We start from the raw sequence: 14,694 nt of genomic DNA on the forward strand, positions 1-14,694 counted from the left end.
CTCTTCCTGAAGTGGGGCCGCCAGCCCTCCAGGGCGGGCGTCCAGCTCTGGCTGGCCTCAATGAGGGAACAGGATGAGGACCCAGTTGGGGAGAGGCAGGTGGGAGGGCCGCATCTTCCTCCCTGTCCTGTGACTCCCAGCTAGGAGGGCTCTTAGGTCACGTGGGATGGATGGCTGGGGCCTGAGGCCTAGGCAAGGCAGTGAACTGCCCGCTGCCCCACGGAGGGGCCCAATCAACCTCCTCTCCTCTGCTCATGCCCCCCACCCCCCGGGGCCAGAGCTTCACAGCCCCGCACAGTGGCAGGGGGCCCTCAGTTTGGGGAAGGCTAAACTGGGTTGGCCAGTCACCTATGCCAGACTGGGTTGGAACTGCTGGGAGACTCCGGCCCTATGCCTCGACCCTGCAGAAAGCCGTCGGGTCAAACTCCAAGGCATTCTGGCTGACCTGCGGGATGTGGATGGGCTGCCCCCAAAAGTGACCGGCCCGCCTCCTGGCACACCCCAGCCCCGGCCACACGAAGGTAAGAGGCACCCCCAACCTGGTCCCAGTCCTGCGGGCCCATGGCAGAGGGAGGCTGCAGAGCTGAGCCCAGGGCTTCTGTGTCCTCAGGGTCGAGGCCCAGCCTCCAGTCTGCAGCCTCCCTGCCCCAAAAGTTCGTCTGTCTGTCTGTCTCCCTCTCTTTTTGTCTGTCCTGCCCTGTCTGTTTCTGTCTCTTTCCAGCTGTGATTCTTCATCTTGTCCTCTCCCTGTCTCTCTCTCTCGCTCTTTATCTCTTTCTCTGCCTCTCTCTGTCACTCTCTCTCTCCCTGGCCCTCTCTGCCCCTCCCTCCCCTCCCCCTACCAGGTTCCTTTGGCTTCTCCTCAGACGTCTTCATCATGGACACTATCGGGGGCGGGGAGGTGAGCCTGGGGGACTTGGCAGATCTCACCGTCACCAACGACAACGACCTCAGCTGCGATGTAAGTTCTCCGGGTGCCCCCTGCACTGTCCCCATTGGGCATTGTGCCTAGGGCCAGCCCCTGCAAGCTCTGACTGGGTGTCGCCCATGTCCTGCTCATCCTGTTTCATAGAGGGGTGCAGGTGTAGAGGGTGGAGGGACTTGACTGCGGTTGCCAAGGCGCAGAGCCTGGAAGACTCTAGAGCCTGTGTCTTAATCACAGTTCCTTGGCTCCTCCACTCAGTGCCCCTCCCACCCTGGTGATTTGGGATGCAGGAAGATGACCTGTAGCCACCCCCTGCTCTGCCAAGTCAGGCTAATCTAGTGTGAATGGGCAGCTGGGCTGAAATGAAATATTCCGGGCCTCAGATACGGGGATGGGCCTCTGGCCAGCTGGGAGCCTTTGGTGTCGGTGCATGTGCACATTTTACTGTGACAGAATGGGATCTCCAGTGTTGGTGACCCTAGCGAGGCTGGGTGGGGACTGCTGTGAGACTCAGGAAGTGGGGTCAGAGCAGAGGCCTGAGAAGTGGAGTGTGCCATGGGGTCCCTCTGCATGCCCCGAGATGTCACTCCATCTTGGGGAAGTACAGTGTTCTGAGCCCCGCTAGGGGAGGGGGTGAGTGAACCACACAGTAGCAGATCCTCTGGCCCTAAAGAACTTTGGCAGAAGGGACAGCTGAGGCAGGGACGTCAGCTGGGAGCCCATCTTGGGGCATGGCGCTGAGGCTTGCCTGGTACTCTGCTCGTCATCTCTCCTGAGCCTGGCCCTCTCCGGGTCCCCTGCTGGGTGAGTGGCACCAGGGCGCATGCAGCGTGGTGGACAGAGGCCCCCACACCTCTCCTACTTGTGCACTGCCTCCCGCTTCATGGTCACATGTCTGGTCTCCATGCCATCATCTCCCCTGGGGCTTCCTGGCCTCTCAACCTCTTTCTCTGAGGCTACTTTTTTTTTTTTTTTTTTTGCTTCTCAAGAGAGAATCTCCCTGTGTTACCCAGGCTGGTCTCGAACTCCTGGGCTCAAATGATCGTCCTGCCTTGGCCTCCCAAAGTTCTGGGATTACAGGCGTGAGCCACTGTGCCTGGTCTGTGGCTACTTTTACCTGTCCCTAATCTGAGCCTCTCAGGGGTGGCAGGAACAAGCCATGTCGTTCCCCTGCTCTAAACAGTTCCTCGGCTCCTTGTTTCTCCAAGGCTTTTTCTTAGGATGAAACGTGCATTCCTTTGGGGCTCACCACCCAGCGCTTGCCTCATCCCCTGCCACTCTCCTTGCCCCCTGCAGCCTGTACGACTGACCTCTCAGGCCTGGGCCCGCCCTTGCTGCCTCAGGGCCTCTGCATGGACCCTTTCCCTCTCCAGGGCCCTCTCCTTATCTGGTGAAGTCCTGCTAGCTCGTGCTTCCTCAGGAAAGCCTCAGTGGCCCCCAGGGAGGAGGCAGGCTGCCTGATGTCTCTCTGCATCTTTAATTCATTGCCCTGCTCATGGCTGATGATCCTGCACACTTGTGGGATGGTCCAGTTGTGTCCCCCATTCTCCTTCCTCTCAACTGCAAGACCCCAAGGGGTCAGGCTCACCTTTGTCTCGCCAGAACCCAGCACAGTGTGGGGACTTGTTGGGCAAGCGTGGAGACTCTGCCCAGCAGAGGAAGGGGAGAGGTCCCGGCTGGAGCCCAGGCTCTGAGGGCATTCCTGCCAGGGTCATTTGGGTGGAAGACAGGGGACCTCAAGCCCTGGGTGTCAGTGTCTGCATGACTGCTGGGATGGATGCGAAGACACTGAGGCAGCTTCCCCCAACCCCAGCTGTCTGACAGCAAAGATGCTTTTAAGAAGACGTGGAACCCCAAGTTCACCCTGCGCTCACACTACGACGGCATTCGTTCCCTGGCCTTCCACCATAGCCAGTCGGCTCTGCTCACCGCCTCCGAGGATGGCACGCTCAAGCTCTGGAACCTGCAGAAGGCGGTCACGGCCAAGAAGTGAGGGCAGCAAGCTCAGAGCCGGGTGCAGGGGCATCTGGGGACGGGGGTGACAGGGTCTCAGTGACATCAGGCTCCTCTGTCATCCCACAGGAATGCGGCGCTAGACGTGGAACCTATCCATGCTTTCCGGGCTCACAGGTAGGGAGGTGCCCCTGAGCCTGCTAGAAATTTCGTCCTAAATGCAGCCTGACCCGACCCACTCACTGCCATCCCGGGAGGCCCATGGCAGGAGGCAGGAGAGCAGGGGGCTCTGAGTCCCCGCCCCCTCCATGACATACACAGCCCTGGCTCCTGGGGCTCTGTGCTGACTTTCACATGCCCTGGCAGCTGGTGCTCAGCACAGCCCTTCAAGGGAGGAGATGGAGATGGGGTGGGAGAGGGCAGGGGACAGGCAGCTTGTCCAGGTAGCATGGCCGGAGCCCCAGTCGCTGAATTCTTTTTGGCCATCCTTGAAGAATGCTAGTAGGGAACTTAGGTCCTGTGGCCAGGGGAGACCCTGAGCTTTTCTCATCGCCCTTTCCGCATCTTTGTCCCTTCAGGGGCCCCGTGTTGGCTGTGGCCATGGGCAGCAACAGTGAATACTGCTACAGTGGCGGGGCAGATGCCTGCATCCACAGTTGGAAGATTCCAGACCTCAGCATGGATCCCTACGATGGCTATGGTGAGGACAACGCCTCCCGCCTTCCCCTCACATTCACTGGGACCTGGCCGTCCCCTCCACGCACTCACACGTCGCGTCCACCTCTTGCCAACACTGCAGGCCTCAGGAGTGCATGTGACGGCTCCCCCGTCTGCTCTGTTGTGAGCAGCGCGATGCAGTGCATGGCCAAGGGACGAGCCAGCCGGGATGGGAATGATGGCTGTGGGAGGAGGTGGGGAAGCTGCCTGAGAATCCGTGTGAGCCGGCGTCCAGAAGGCAGAGCTGGGGCCGCCCAGGCTGGGAGCAGCGCATGCACAGGCGTGGCTGGCCCTGGCAGCCTCTGCTCTGCCATGCCATGTGCTCTGTGTGTGGGGATCCGCCAGGGTCTCTGCGTGGTTGCGGGGAGGACGTGTCCAGAGAAAGCAGAGAAAGTGGAGTTAGCTGGGCCAGGCTGGAGGGAGTTGGGGCGTTCTCTTTGGAGCATCTAAGACCTAAGTAGGGAAGTGACCAGACTGTCACTTCTGTTCAACATCTGTCCCTCTGTTCTCTGCCATCTTTTTTTTTTTTTTTTTTTTTTTGGTTTTTGAGACAGAGTCTCACTCTGCCACCCAGGCTGGAGTGCAGTGGCGTGATCTTGGCTCACCGCAACCTCTACCTCCTGGGTTCAAGTGATTCTCGTGCCTCAGCCTCCCGAGTAGCTGGGATTACAGGCATGCACCACCATATCCAGCTATTTTTTGTATTTTTGGTAGAGACGGGGTTTCACCACGTTGACCAGGCTGTTCTTGAACTCCTGACCTCAGGTGATCCACCCACCTTGGCCTCCCAAAGTGCTGGGATTGTAGGTGTGAGCCACTGCGCCCGGCTCTGCCTCCTCTTGATCATGCACCTGGCCCTGTGCTCCACCTTGTCTGGGCAGAGTTCAGAGGTCTTTGTCTTCTCTCAAGGGGAGGACAGACTTTAGAGAACAGGCTGACCTGCACAAGGTCAGGATCGGTCCCAGCTACATTAGCCACCACACTTCCGGTGTCAGCAGGCCAGAGCTGCTGGTGTGGACTCCAGCAACCAGGGAAGCAGTGATTGGACCTCTGAATGACCAGGGGGCTTTGGAGAGACCAGGCAAAGCTCATGCACTTGGCCATGGGCTGAAAAGACTGCTCGGGCCAGGGTTGGGACCAACCCTTGGCCAGCACAGGCCGCGTGCCGCTCCTGGGGCCACAGAACCATGCTGTTCCTTCTTCCTTAATGGAGCCCGAAAAATTCTGTATTGAGCTCCCAGTTTCTGGGCCCTGCTTGGGGAGACAGCCGTGAATAGAGGGAAATCCCTGCCTTCTGGAGCCCTAGAACCTTCCTTGGAGAGCTAGTGGGCAGTGGGAGCAGCTGCCGGGCTGTCCTGGTGGTGGACAGTTCCGAGGGGCACCAGGCGTGAAGTGGGTGCATGGGTGATTGGAGCCCAGCTGCCTGGGGCTTGGCAGAGCTGGGGCTCGGCAGAGCTGGGGCTCTGGGCTGTCCAGGGAGGAGCTGGCAGCCCTGATACAGCCCATTTCCTCCCTGCGGTGGGTGCAGACCCAAGCGTGCTGAGCCACGTCCTGGAGGGCCACGGGGACGCCGTGTGGGGCCTGGCCTTCAGTCCCACCTCCCAGCGCCTGGCCTCCTGCTCCGCCGATGGCACTGTCCGCATCTGGGACCCCAGCAGCAGCAGCCCGGCCTGCCTCTGCACCTTCCCTACAGCCAGCGGTGAGTGGGGGCCCCGGCGCCTCACCCTGGAGCTATGCGGAGTCTAGAGGCTATCAGAGTGGTTCCTGCTGAGGCCCCAGGCCTCCCACCCGCTGTCCGCTACCCTGGGGCAGGGCTGGGTCTGAGGGTCCATTCAGCAGCCTTCTCTTCCCTGTGCCCTCAGAGCACGGGGTCCCCACCTCAGTGGCCTTCACCAGCACCGAGCCTGCCCACATCGTGGCCTCCTTCCGCTCTGGCGACACCGTCTTGTATGACCTGGAGGCTGGCAGTGCCCTCCTCACGCTGGAGTCCCGGGGCAGCAGCGGTAAGGGGGCTGACATCAGCTCATGGAATTGGTCTCAGTGTCTTCTGGGCCCCACTTCCTCCTGGAGCTTTGGTGACCCCTTGCCAGTCAGCTCAGATGACTCCCCTGCATCCTCGGGCCCTGAGCAGGAAGGAAGTCGGGTCCCAGTGAAGGGCCCCGCGCCCTCACAGCCAGGGCACTGGTGGGGCTGAGTGGGGACAGCGCGTCAGGGCCGCCCCGTCGGGCCCTCTTGGTAGAGTGGTGGAATGTGTTCATGTTTGTTATTCCTCTTCCCCCAGCCCCAAAACAGGGCCCAGGGGCTGCTTGTGCAGAACCAGCACTGCGGTCAGGGACCGGAGTGCCCTCGCCCAGCCCCCCTCGACATCCAGGCAGAGGCTGTGTAGGGGCTGTCATGCTGCACTCGTGCCTCTGTTCCGGTCTTCCTGATTTTCCCCTTGACATCCTTCCCTCTTCCTGCGTTTTCCTTCAGGTCCAACCCAGATCAACCAAGTGGTGAGTCATCCAAACCAGCCTCTCACCATCACCGCCCACGACGACAGGGGCATCCGCTTCCTGGACAATCGGACAGGTGAGGCCTAGCCCGTTGTGCTCGTGGTGGGTGGGGAGGGCCAGAGGCAGGCAGCAGAGATGCTTGCATCCTTGTGGGAGGCTCTGAGAGTGTCTCTTCCAGTCCTTTCACTCTCTCAGGCAAGGCCCAGAGTGGGAGGGGAACCTGCCACCCGCCCCTCTCGCCTCAGGTAAGCCGGTGCACTCCATGGTTGCACACCTGGACGCAGTCACCTGCCTAGCCGTGGACCCCAACGGCGCATTCCTGATGTCAGGAAGTAAGTTGGGCACACTAGTCCCACCAGGGCTGGGGAGAAGGGGAGGAAGAGGCCTGGGCACTGGCTCCAGGCAAGTGCTCAGGGTGCCCGGGGGCCAGGGCTGGGGGAAGCTGGTCTGGGCGGGAATGACCAGGGTGACCATAGGGGGCAGCACAGTCCGCTGGGGCCCTCCTCTGGGGCACTGGAGCTGCGTCGTCTCATTCGGCCTCTAAGCAGCCTGTGCGGTTGGTACTTTGATCCCCAGTTTACAGATGTGGGCCCTGACACCCAGACGCTTTGTAACTTGGCCATTGAAGCTCTGTAACATCAGTCCAGGTCTACCTGGCGGTACCCATGGGACTTCCATGCCACCCTGTTGTCTCTGGATAAGGGCATTGAGGCCAGCAATGTGTGGCTGTGCTTAGAAGGGATGGAGTGTGACATGGGTGGGTGGAGAAGGAGACTGGAGGTCGCTGTGGGGTGAAGGGTGAGGCCTGCAGTGAGTGCAGCAGTGAGTGTGTGTGCGCGCAGAGGCGCGGGCTGTGGTGTTGGAGGCTGTGGCTGGCCTCTGCCTCCGGGCCTGTGCTGGCAGCCTTTGGTGGGTGAGGGGCTGGTCAGTGAGCTCCAGCCCAGTGCCCAGACAGGGCTCTATTCTGGGGGCCACTAGACAGTGGAGGGAGCTGAGCCTTTGCCCTGCCTGATCCTCTTTACCGTAAATTAAACCTCTCCTCGCCAGGGCCCTGCCCAGCCTGCCGTCCTCTCCCCTCTTCTCCCCAAGCCCCTGCTCAGGCTCTCGTGGCCACCCCCACCTCCTGCCTCAGGACCTTTCCCACCTGTCCTTCTGTCTGGAAGGCTCCCTGCATTCCTCCTGGGGCCATTCTGTTGTCACACTGACCGGCTGGGTTGCTTGCTTCTTTCTGTTCCTGTCGCCCAGCTGCAGCGTCAGTGCTGCGGGGCAGGGAGAGTTGCCTGTTTTGTTCACTGCCCCCCCACACCGCCCTGGGGCTCAGTGTGCAGTAGCTTCTCAGGAAATGCTGGGGGATGAGATGGACTGTGGACAGGAGGGGACCAGGGTTCTCCTTTGGGCGGGCCACAGGAGGTGATGAGCAGAGGGTGAGAGAGGAGAGTTGAGCCCCAATTCCCCTGAGGCCTTTGGACAAGGCCAGGTGAGGGGTTCCAGGGCTGCATCTGAGCGAGGAGCCCAGTGACCACCCCTTCTGTCCCCAACACCTGCGCAGGCCATGACTGCTCCCTGCGTCTCTGGAGCCTGGACAACAAAACGTGCGTGCAGGAGATCACGGCCCACCGCAAGAAGCACGAGGAGGCCATCCACGCTGTCGCCTGCCACCCCAGCAAGGCCCTCATTGCCAGTGCTGGCGCCGACGCCCTGGCCAAGGTCTTCGTATGATGCCCACCTGGCCCTGCCCTGGCCGCCACGCTGGCTAGGGTGCGGGGCCGGGCAGGTGGGGCTGAGGTGAGCGCAGAAACCCTGCATCCTGAGTCTCTGCACGCCCATGCCTAGTACTCCCGGGTGTGCTGAGTCCCGCAGTCCAGTCAGGGGCGTCCTGTGAGAATCACTGGGGGAGCCCTGGGCATGCAGGGGAGGCGTTGAGGCCTGAGAGGCACCCTAGAGGCGGTGGCTCAGTCTCCCCTCCCTTCTCTCTCCCGCAGGGGACTCCCAGCCTCACTGGAGGTGCAGAGGCCTGGCCTCTGTTTGCCGTGGAGCCTGGTGGTGCTAACGGCCCTTTCCCCAGGAATCCCTCCCCCACGGCTGCCTTCCCCAAGCATCCAGCCTGGGGATGGGCCCCTTTCAGGAATCACCCCCGAGGATGGCCTCGGGGTTTCCCCCTGTGCCCTGACAGCCACTCCTGGTATCAGAGCTGCCTTCCAGAAGGCAGCACAGCCAGGGCCGGGTGTCTTTAGGGATCAGTTTTTCCAAGACTCCAGAAGGTGCCAGGTTCTCTCCTTGAGCTTCTGCTCCCCCATCCCCCATCCTCCCAGACCTGGGCGGGAGCTGTGCTGGGAGAAAGGGTGGCAGCCGGGAGCCTCGGAGCTGAGCCGCGGCCTGGCTGTCCCTCCCCTCCGGCCCTCTCCACTGCTTTCCAGACACTAACCAAGGCCTCCAGGCCAGGGATTGCCCAAGACTCCTGGGGCAGCCCTCCCAGCGCCCCATGGGGTTGCCCACGGGCAGAGATGGCTTTCTTGTGCCCCTCCCTGGGGCATGGAGGGTGGAGTGGGCCCCGGGTCCCCCTGAACTCCCTGTATATCTGTATAAATAACGGGATTTTCATGGCGCCGCCCCACCCGCGTTATCACTGTGTGATGGTCTCGGTCAGTCTCCTCCCTGTCTCCACTCTTTCCCTCTATTTATTTCACTCTTGTTTGGTTCTACCCTGCACCCTTGGTCCCCTTCCAGGTTCCTGTTTATAAGCCCCAATCCCTCTGCCCCCATCTTGTATGTGAAAACTTGTCTCAATAAACCCTTTGGAGTAAGATGGGTGACGGTGCCATCTGTTGAGGGGACTGGGGACTTTGGGGGAGGAGTGACCGGCTCTGCCTGGGTTGGGTGGAGTTTGGAGAGAGGGGATATGATGGGTTGGGGTTTTGTGGTAGGGCAGCAGGGGCTGGAGAGGGGCCCAGAGTTTGGGTGGGGTGTGGGTGGAGAGCAGAAGTGGAGGCACTGGACCGAATCTCCTTGTGCCCTTTCTTTCTGTCCCTAAGTGCTCCCTCCCCAGATGTAGAGCACTGGGGAGCAGATACTATGATGACAGTCCAGCTGAAGCCTCAGCCCCGCCTGGGATGTGTGAGGGGTGGTGGCGAGGCCAAAGGGCTGGTGCCCAGAGGATGTAAACCCCTCTTCCTGTTCCCATCCCAGGCCCACAAGGAGCACGGAGGGAAAGGCTACACCTGCCAGTGGAGGATGATGGCTTTGGGGCGCAAGCTGCAGGCTCCTCCATGCTGGGAGGAGGTGCCGCAGGTGCCTGAGCCCTCGTGGCTCCTGTCCTGATGCGTCCCTCCTTTCCCTTCTCGGTGGTCCATGTCTACTGTACTGAGTGCTTTACATGGCATTTCACTGGGTCCACAGACTTAAAAAGAGGGAGCAGGTGTCCACATGCTCCAGATGAGATGGAGGGGACCGCCACTCCTGTCTCCAGGAGGCTTCCACCACCTACCAGCCAGGCGTCCTTGGTAATTGTAGCACCTCTGCCACAGGCCACTAATGCCCACTTCCTGGGTTGTAAAGGGCTGTGCCCCCAGTCCCCTAGCAGGCCCCAGTGAACATACGAGAAAGGATGGAGGCCGCTGTCTGGACACTCGGGACATGGCAGCGTTTTCCTGGGACAGTAATCTGCCCCTCAGGAAAAAGGGTGCAGGTGGGCAGGAGGCCCTTAGGTGATGCCAACAGGAGCCTGCGTGGGCTCCACGTGGTGTGCTCCCTGCCCATTCCTCTGGGCTGGATGCAGTTCCCCAGGTGGTGGTTTGGGTTTTCACTCCAGCCTCAGACTTCCTTCCTCAGCCCCAGCCCCCGGATGTGGTGACAGAATCGATACTGTACCGACCTCAGCTACCCCCAACGGCCGTACACCAGGAAGAGGGGCTCTTCTGGCAGCCCCCATCCCCAGCCAGCCCTGCCATTTCCAGTCCTGCCAGCATCCCAGCCAGACAGGTGGCCCTTCTCTTAGAGCTCAAACCTAGGCCTTGACTTGTCAATCGAAGGGGTGGGTGGGGCAGCTTCCCTCAAGCAACTTCACTCTGGGATCTTGGGCAAGACGTTTTGCTTCTCTGAGGCTTCGGCTTACTCTGTGTAAACTAAATGGTAGCCACTATTTGATTATTAGCTGGGGAGGAGAGATCAAGCCTGACCCCTGTAGCGGCTGAAGTTTTACAGCAGGGCCCACCCAGCACCCAGTAGGTCCTCACAGATGCTTGCTGGGCGACTGAATGGACGTGCCCACCCATCAAAGCCTGAGTGCTGGAGGTGGCCACCCCTTTCCGCATGTTATCAGAGACAACCACCATTTACTGAACTGCTGCGTTTCCAGGCACCTGTATACGATGGCATCGGCTCCCACCATCCCATGTGGGGTCAGTCCTATTACAGTCCCAACAGATGGAGGGACTGAGGCTCACAGAGAAGCCATTCGCCTAAAGTCACATGGAGAGAAAGACACGCACACGTACTCCACATCCCCAGGAGACACACTCTGCATCTATGAAGTGGTATGGGTGTGCTGTCCTCCCTCCGGGCAGCCCCACACTGTCCTAAGGCGGGGTTGGGGTGGGCGGGGGAATGGACCCTCCCCACCCATCCAGTTAGCGCCATGCACCTTGCCCAGCATGCTGGAGACGGACCTAAGGCGAGCCCTTCCTACTAGAGGCCTCTGTCTTTCCATGTGTTAAATGGGCTGGGCGGGGGGGGGCACGCTCTGCAGCACCCCCTTCCCTGGGCTGGGACGCGGCGGGGAGGGCAGGGGCGACGCTCGGAGAACAGAGAGGCCAAGCCCAGGGAGCGGACCGGGACCTGACACCGATTTCCCACCCGTCCCCTGCCATGGGCGCCGGACGCCTGCCGGAGAGGGCTCCCCTCCTTAAAGGGCCAGTGGCCTCCAAGCCCGACGCCCGCGACCGGCGGTGGGTGATAGTGTTTCCCCTCCCTCTCCAGCCGAGGGAAAAGTTAACTTTCCAGGCTTGGCTGTGTTCAGGGAAGGAACTGGTCTCGCCTGCCTGCCCTCCATCTCTCACACCGACCCTGGTCCCGGACCCTGGAGGCGGAGGTCCAGCCCCCAACTCGGAGGCACCGGGCCCGCCCTCCCCTTCCGCCCCCGGCCCCTCGGCAGGCTCCGCCCCCTTCCTGACGTCGCCGAGGCCCGCGCCGATTGGTCGACTGAGCTGTCGCTCCGGACACTTCCTCCTGGGCCGCCGCCGCTGACTTAAACTTTGGAGGGCGAAAAAGAGCTACTGGCGCCTGGCGACCCTCCCTGCCCCCCACCCAACCCCGCCGCCGGCAACGCCCCCTTCCTCACGGCTCCCAACCGAACTTTTCTCCAACTTCTGCGACTCGTGAGATTCCCTTCTACCCATTCCGGCCCTCAGGACCCCTCTGCCCATCCCTGGGCCGGTCGGGTCCTTGCGAACTCCTTTATCTCTGGAATCCACTCGGTCCCCGACTCAGAGACTCCTGCCCTCCACCCTCAAGGTGAATTCCCCCGGGCCGCCTTCTGAGTGGGATCCTCTTCTTGGAGCACTGGATCCTGGGATTCCCTCTGCCCCCTTCTCAATCCCTCCTCTAGGGAAGGGGCCTTTGAATCGCGGGCTCTCCTGATCCCTGTGATCCCGACCTACTAGATTTCCTCTCGGGCTTCTTGGAATCTCTCAATCGCTGGGACCTCCAAACCACTACTTTTCTCCTTTCTGATCTTCTGGGAGCCTTGGATTCCGGGCCTCTGACCCACTACAGTGCCTTTCTCTCCTTCCCAGGACCCCGCCATCCTCAGGTCCCCTCCGTCTGCCAGATCTTTTCTCGGATCCCCGCTCTCCCACCAACTGCTCACGAGATCCCGCGGATCTAGAACCCAGGGTCCCCCGGGGCCCCCCGGCCGGGTCCCGGGTGGGCTCCAGGCGGCCGGTCCCAGGCCTCCCCCCATGGCCGCCGCCCCCTCTTATCCCGCCGGGCTCCCTGGCTCTCCCGGGCCGGGGTCTCCTCCGCCCCCCGGCGGCCTAGAGCTGCAGTCGCCGCCACCGCTACTGCCCCAGATCCCGGCCCCGGGCTCCGGGGTCTCCTTTCACATCCAGATCGGGCTGACCCGCGAGTTCGTGCTGTTGCCCGCCGCCTCCGAGCTGGCTCATGTGAAGCAGCTGGCCTGTTCCATCGTGGACCAGAAGGTGAGGGCGCGGGCTCCCTCGATCCAGCTCGGGGGGAGGTTGAAGGAGGAGGCGCTGGCAGAGGGGTGTGGGGCCTGGTGTGCGGAAGACGGAGGAAGAAGACCTGAGCATTGGGTGATGGAGGGATAGGGGGCATTGCCCCCCTCCATTGCCCCTCTCCCCACCATCCCTTTGAGAGAGGACTGGGCAGGGGTGGGGTGCCCCAGAGGCCTCCCCAAATTTCATGTCCCTGCATGTCGTTGTTTTCTGCAGCAAACAGGGAGGAAGGGAGGGGCCAGCCAGGTGTAGAGAGGGGAGGAAGGGGCAGCAGATGTCGGCGGACCTCCATGTCCAGGCCCATCCCGGGCCTCCCATTTGGTGGAAACAGGAGAAATTGAACCTGGGCTGGCCATGGTGATCCGGTGACGTGTGTGGGTGCAGGTGCTTGAGTTAGCTGCCAAGGGGCAAGTGAGGTCTCGGAGCTCAATTCTGCCCTCCCCTAAGCCTGAGATATGTGTGGAGGGGCAGGCACCCCTACAGACCCTGGGGACTCTATTCCCTTTCCTAGTCACAGTGCTGTTAGCCTACTCTTAATTTTGGACACCAGGGTCCCCAGGGTGGGCAGCTGGGTGTTATGGCAGGAGGAAAGCAGGTGGAACTCCACGTCTAAACCGTAAAATGTTAAAAGAATAGTGGGCTTCTGTGTTGCAGTACTGGACTGTAGAAATGTTAGAATATTAGAATCATAACTGTTGGAAGATGCATCCTAGGCAATTAAATTGCCCCCATGTTAGTGTTCAAATATTAGAATGCTAGGTTTGTGAAATAGTAAAACATTAAAATGTTGGAATATTAGATTCCTAGATTGTTGAATCCTAGGTTAAAATGTTAGAATTTTGGAATGTTGGATGGATGAGGTCCTTGAATGCTAAAGAATTCAAACAGCACAGTCCTAGCTTGTCAGACTCCTAGAATATTAAAATATTAGATGACCGCTTATTTAGGTTATTGAAATCCTAAAATGTATAGTGATACCAGGCTGGAATCTAGAATGTATAATTCTATAATGTGAGCAAGCTGGAGTCCCAAAATATCCAAATTCCAGCATCTTTTCAGACTTCTGGAAATGAATCCTTTGGGCGTCAGAGAAACCTGGGGAACTGGGCCAGCTCCCCCATTCTACAGACAAGGAAACTGAAGCTTAGAGAAAAACTTCCCAAGGGGTCAGGGCCAAGGCAGTCCTGGGCTTCTGTGGACTCCCTCTTAGCAGTGAGAACTGATAGGGTTTTGCCCACCAAATGCCTAATCCAGCAGGCCCAGCTCCCCACCCCAACTCAGCCCACTTCATGGGAAGCTGGTGGCAGTGGGGGTACGGGGGCAGATTGTCCCTTGGGTGAACTTCTTTGTCCAGTACTCAAGTCCCCAGCCTGCCCCGCTCAGGCTTCACCCCAGTTTTATTTTTCTGCCAGGTCCAGGTGTGTCTAGGGCCCGGTACCTTCCTTCCCGAGGCCCCACCGGGGCAGTTTCACTTTCTGTTCTACTAGGTTTCATTTCCTGCCCCCAGGCCCCCCAAGCTGAGGACCCAGACACCTGGGTCCTTTGAGCATTGGGTGGCAGGCGCCCTCCTTATCTCCAGCCCCCTCGAGTCCAAGTCCCCCGGCCCCCCCCACTTTCCCAGGAGCCCCGAAAAGTCCTCCTTCCAGCTCGCCCCACCCCAGTGCTGGGCCTGGAGCCAGGTAACTGGGACAACAATAGACAGATCCAGGAAGGAAGCTGGGGGGCGGGTGTGTGAGCCTGGGGAGGGGGCACAGGGGAGGGAGTGTTCATTCAGCATCCCCTCCCACCTCCGCCAGGTTCCGGAAAATTCGAGGTGTCCACGCTCCCGGAGCCACTCTCCCTCCCACCCCAGCTCCCCCTTCCAGCCACCAAACCCACGCCGGCGCCCCCTCCCCGCACACTTGGGGCGCTGGCATCCTGCCCGGCTCGCGCTGGGGTTGGGAGGGGGCAGGCAGGAAGCGAGGGCCTGCGGGGTCTCTGCGTTTCCGGGGGAAACAGCCGGCCCTGCCCTGGGAGGGTCACAATCCGCCCGCTGCTGAAGGCGGCTCTGAGCTTTTCCGTCGCCACATCCCTCTCCCGCCCCTCAGTTCCCTGAGTGTGGCTTCTACGGCCTTTACGACAAGATCCTGCTTTTCAAACATGACCCCACGTCGGCCAACCTCCTGCAGCTGGTGCGCTCGGCCGGAGACATCCAGGAGGGCGACCTGGTGGAGGTGGTGCTGTCGGGTGAGAGGAGGTGGCCGGCCTGGGGGCGGGGCCTCGGGCGGGGACGGGGCATCTGGGGGAGGAGAGGGTAGCGGGAGTTAGAAGTCAGGAGAGGCAGGGCGCAGTGGCTCACACCTGTGATCCCAGCACTTTGGGAGGCTGAGCTGGA

The 14,694-nt window shown here is 60.7% G+C and overlaps 2 protein-coding genes across 7 annotated transcripts in view; both read left to right on the plus strand.

Annotated features, from left to right (window-relative positions):
- The window catches only part of STRN4 (striatin 4), a 26,384-nt gene extending 17,490 nt beyond the window's left edge, over positions 1–8,894 (plus strand). For 3 of the 4 annotated variants that reach the window (XM_055236025.2, XM_055236020.2, XM_063615802.1), the window contains exons 8-18: positions 408–521; positions 846–961; positions 2,739–2,914; positions 3,008–3,055; positions 3,457–3,578; positions 5,124–5,294; positions 5,458–5,598; positions 6,068–6,166; positions 6,336–6,422; positions 7,640–7,875; positions 8,073–8,894. In XM_055236025.2, coding sequence (XP_055092000.1) covers positions 408–521; positions 846–961; positions 2,739–2,914; positions 3,008–3,055; positions 3,457–3,578; positions 5,124–5,294; positions 5,458–5,598; positions 6,068–6,166; positions 6,336–6,422; positions 7,640–7,809 — 1,244 coding nt within the window. In that variant the 3' untranslated portion in view covers positions 7,810–7,875; positions 8,073–8,894. The remainder of the gene's footprint in view (positions 1–407; positions 522–845; positions 962–2,738; positions 2,915–3,007; positions 3,056–3,456; positions 3,579–5,123; positions 5,295–5,457; positions 5,599–6,067; positions 6,167–6,335; positions 6,423–7,639; positions 7,876–8,072) is intronic. The other variant, XM_055236021.2, reaches the window with a different exon arrangement.
- Positions 8,895–11,263: 2,369 nt separating this feature from the next.
- PRKD2 (protein kinase D2) overlaps positions 11,264–14,694 on the plus strand; it is a 45,187-nt gene continuing 41,756 nt past the window's right edge. For 2 of the 3 annotated variants that reach the window (XM_055236303.2, XM_063615790.1), the window contains exons 1-3: positions 11,264–11,598; positions 11,880–12,284; positions 14,408–14,546. In XM_055236303.2, coding sequence (XP_055092278.1) covers positions 12,045–12,284; positions 14,408–14,546 — 379 coding nt within the window. In that variant the 5' untranslated portion in view covers positions 11,264–11,598; positions 11,880–12,044. Of the gene's footprint in view, positions 11,599–11,879; positions 12,285–12,351; positions 14,000–14,407; positions 14,547–14,694 lie in introns of those variants that run through there. The other variant, XM_055236306.2, reaches the window with a different exon arrangement.

The sequence above is a fragment of the Symphalangus syndactylus genome, chromosome 13, assembly GCF_028878055.3.
Source record: "Symphalangus syndactylus isolate Jambi chromosome 13, NHGRI_mSymSyn1-v2.1_pri, whole genome shotgun sequence".
In the NCBI taxonomy this organism is placed as follows: Eukaryota; Metazoa; Chordata; class Mammalia; order Primates; family Hylobatidae; genus Symphalangus; species Symphalangus syndactylus.